The 3,547-nt window shown below is 34.3% G+C and overlaps 1 protein-coding gene across 5 annotated transcripts; it reads right to left on the reverse strand.

Moving 5' to 3' along the window:
• Positions 1–623: 623 nt before the first annotated feature.
• LOC113283825 (O-fucosyltransferase 7-like) lies at positions 624–3,234 on the reverse strand. Of its 5 annotated transcripts, none has more exons than XR_003327646.1 (6): positions 3,161–3,234; positions 2,560–2,894; positions 2,409–2,476; positions 1,470–1,609; positions 1,317–1,376; positions 624–972 (listed from the first exon to the last, which is right to left on the reverse strand). XR_003327646.1 is itself a non-coding variant. In XM_026533213.1 (6 exons), exons 1-5 carry the CDS (start codon positions 3,190–3,192, stop codon positions 1,604–1,606), a joined length of 261 nt encoding a protein of 86 aa, XP_026388998.1. In that variant the 5' UTR covers positions 3,193–3,234; the 3' UTR covers positions 624–972; positions 1,317–1,603. The 5 variants fall into 5 exon arrangements, 3 of the variants coding, with proteins under 3 accessions (XP_026388998.1, XP_026388996.1, XP_026388997.1); XM_026533213.1 differs by having other exon boundaries at positions 1,317–1,609; positions 2,560–2,640; positions 2,821–2,894; XR_003327647.1 differs by having other exon boundaries at positions 1,317–1,609; positions 2,821–2,894.
• Positions 3,235–3,547: the final 313 nt, after the last annotated feature.

The following is a 3,547-nucleotide window of genomic DNA, read 5'->3' on the forward strand; positions in this document are numbered from 1 at the left end:
TTTTCCATCAATACTATCTTTTCATGAGCAAATAAAATTGACATTGTTCACTAATATTGTGATGAAGAATTTTGTCACTCTAAGTATTTTTGGTGAGGAAAACATTTTATCACTTAAACTAGTTTTAGCGGCGAAATTTGTTCATCTCAAAATATACTTATAGTGAAACAAAATCGTCACATAAAATAATTTTAGCCGCGAACTTTATTTTGTCTCTGAAAAATTTATAATTTAGCTGCGAAATAATTTTTGTCTCAGAATAAGAAATGAATGGCAAAAACAAGTTGTCTCTAAAAATACGCTTAACGACTAATTAGAATCATCTCTCTATGGTGATTTCAATAACGAATATCATTGTCTCCAAAAACAACTTTTCCAACCAATATCATTGTCATTTTACCGACAAAATTACCAGTCTCAAAAAATCATTCCAGGATATCACCAATTTCTCTTTAATGATAGCCTAGACTATCCCATCATTATCAAGAGATTTATTACACATTATTCAAATAAATAAACATTGTGATTATGTGAACAATACTAGTTAGCTTAAAATTTATTAAAACAATATCCAAACTAAAAAACATCTGATTATCACTTCCAATAAAAAAAATGATGCTAAGTCTAAAACATTTGACAAGTGAAAATTTTACTGTTGCTCTTGCATTAGGTTTTCTGTTGTTCTATCAGAGCTAATGTCGCTTGGACCACTTCTACGCATCAGATTTTTTTGTTCACGGATCATGCTTAGAGTGAATCTTTCATTTTCTTGTAATTTCTTGATCATCTCATTCTGCGCGTGTATCTTGAATTCTGTCAGCATGTTTTTGTATCATACCATGAAGTGCTTCATCGTCATAATTAACAGTGGCTATAGTACGTCATCATCTTCGCTTTCTCTTCAAACTTCAGCACATATTTCTGCCTTAGTGGGTGGTGTAGCTCCCTTTGCAACAACTCATTGATTTTATCCTATAATTAATGTAAATAAAATTAGTACAAGCAAGAGTGACACTAGTGATTGCATCATGTGCTAAAGGGACTAAATAAAACTTTTTCATGTATGGTAAGCAAGAGTGAAACTAATGATGATCACAACATCACATGAAGGTGCAACACTAATGAGTGGTCTTTAAACAAGCGCGAGAGTTACTGGAACATAGACAGACGATGAGCTTAGAATTCATGAGGGTGTGGTCATTAATGAAAATAACAATCAAATTCGTGTTTCAATTAGATAATATAGAATATTGAGATTGCGCTTAATCGTTCCCATGACAACTAACAGAAATAACACATTAGTATTGTATACTCACCTATAAATTCCTCCAAGAACTTCTTTAACATTGGTAGAGTACTGTCTAGATGAACTCCTTCTGAAAATGGAAATCAAATCAATGTTCAACTTTAAGTTTTAATACACTAATCTACGGGGAAAAAATAGATAGTACAAATATGCATAACTTGACCCTGTCAATCAAGGAATCTATATCGAGGACTTGTGTTTCACTCCAATACTTGTACCTGAGTGCTTCTATAGGACTTACTATTACCACAAACTCGTTTGCGAGTTTGGGGCCATTATCGCATAGAGGCTCTCCATTTAATTCTGAAAACAAAACAACCAGCTTTCCTTTGTTAGCATTCATCTGTACATCCAGTGCAAGCCCCCGTGTAAATCCCACTTTCTTTGGTGTGGATGTTGTATCTATAAAGACAAAGTGGATCATTTTTGTATGCAGGTGATGAATATCTTGTAAGTCTAAACCAAGTACAGTAGTAAAAGGCTAAAAGCACTTCACAGGCTGCTGAGGCGCAAACTATCCTGCGAAAAGTATTATGAGTCTTTGCTCTACATCCTAAGGGTATATGTTTCTGCAGTTCTGTAAATGTTGTGAGCATGTAAAGTGGCTCCTCTACAGCCTAAGAGTTAGGTCTTTGTGGGTTAAACATAGGAACTTCTGTTGCCATGACAAAGGAATTGGCTCCTCTCCCTTCTTGCCAGAAAGGGGGGTATGCACTTATGAATCGCAGATCTATCCAATATAACTTTTTCTCATCACAATTTATACTTAATATATAGTTACTAGTGAATTCATATACTACATTTGGGATAGAAATATAGCAGAAGATTATAGTGATAGGTACCAATTGACTTAAATTTATATCTTTTCGTTAAAATAAGTTAACTAAATAGTCATGTATATCCAGTCTCCAACTGTAAGTATGCAGATTATGAGTATTTCAGAAGCCCAATTATGGGATAGAAAGAAGTAAAAATTCTATTGAAGCAGGGTTTACTTAAAAGACCAGTTAGCGATATCCATAATCAGTTGAATAATCTTACTCAGCTAACCGTTAAAATATATGAAAACAACACAATACTGGAGGTAGAGAATGATACAGACCCCATCTCTCATTTGATTGAGCTCACCATTTGTGTGTACAAGCAAGTAACCACGCAACTTTGTATGACCTGAATCAAACAACCAAAAAGAAAAACAATCAAATATTGAGTAAATTATACACTGTAGAATTAAACATAAACATTCAGCTTACGTGAATATTGAGAGCACGGGTTAACACAGGCCACAACATCCTTGTGCTGGGGAGCCTTCCATAACTTGTCAATATCTCGATCTAATTTGCAACATTCAACTATCAAATCTAGAGGTGTGGGTGTGAAACATGAAAGAAGTATCACTACTTTGTGACTCAGTGAAGCAATCATATCTTATCCCATCTTATCATATCCTATGTGAATTGGTGGTATCATCGGCTTTTAATATAAACATTAGATTGGCACATAAAAATAGTGACCTTTTAAGAATGAGAAGAGTGATGACTTCTTGTGTCCAGTTGAACTCACTGCCATTATGCCTAATTTCGTGCTGCTGCAAATTAAAACACAACAAATCGATTCAATTAACAAGAAAAAGTTACAAAATAGGGATTTTGTATTAAAAAAAATTATGAACATAAAAACCTAAAAACAAACAAATTGAAAAGATGAACAAATGCACAACACTTCCTGTATTCTGAAAACCTAACCCTGAGGAAGAAATAGGCAGAAAAGTAAACAACGAGTATAAATCAAAACCCTAAATAGAAATTAATACAGAGTAGAAACCAAATCTGACTAAATTTGTAGTAAGCTTACAATTGATTAAGAAACTTGAACACTTTAAACATCTAATGAAGGTGGTGAATCATCTTTATATGTACTGGTAGGAGTTTCCATTGGTCATTGGTGTCGTTGCTCTATTATATCCCCTCCCACTTCTTCCACTATGAGTACTTGAGGATTTCGGATTGCATTGGATCTAGATGTGTTTGATGAACTTCTTTCCATCCTCTTTCTCTGGGAATCACCAGGGATGATTTATGTTCACGATTGAGTATGGCCGATTGGTAGAGACGGAATTCATTTTTCTGGATGGAAGAAGATTTGGAAGAGAAAAGGGATTGCGGTGGTGGTAGAGTTAGGTTTTCTTTTTTTTTTTTGGCCGGAGTGAGCGGAGGCATCGATAAAGGGATGGAGAAGAAA

Source organism: Papaver somniferum, chromosome 5, assembly GCF_003573695.1.
Source record: "Papaver somniferum cultivar HN1 chromosome 5, ASM357369v1, whole genome shotgun sequence".
NCBI classification, from domain to species: Eukaryota; Viridiplantae; Streptophyta; class Magnoliopsida; order Ranunculales; family Papaveraceae; genus Papaver; species Papaver somniferum.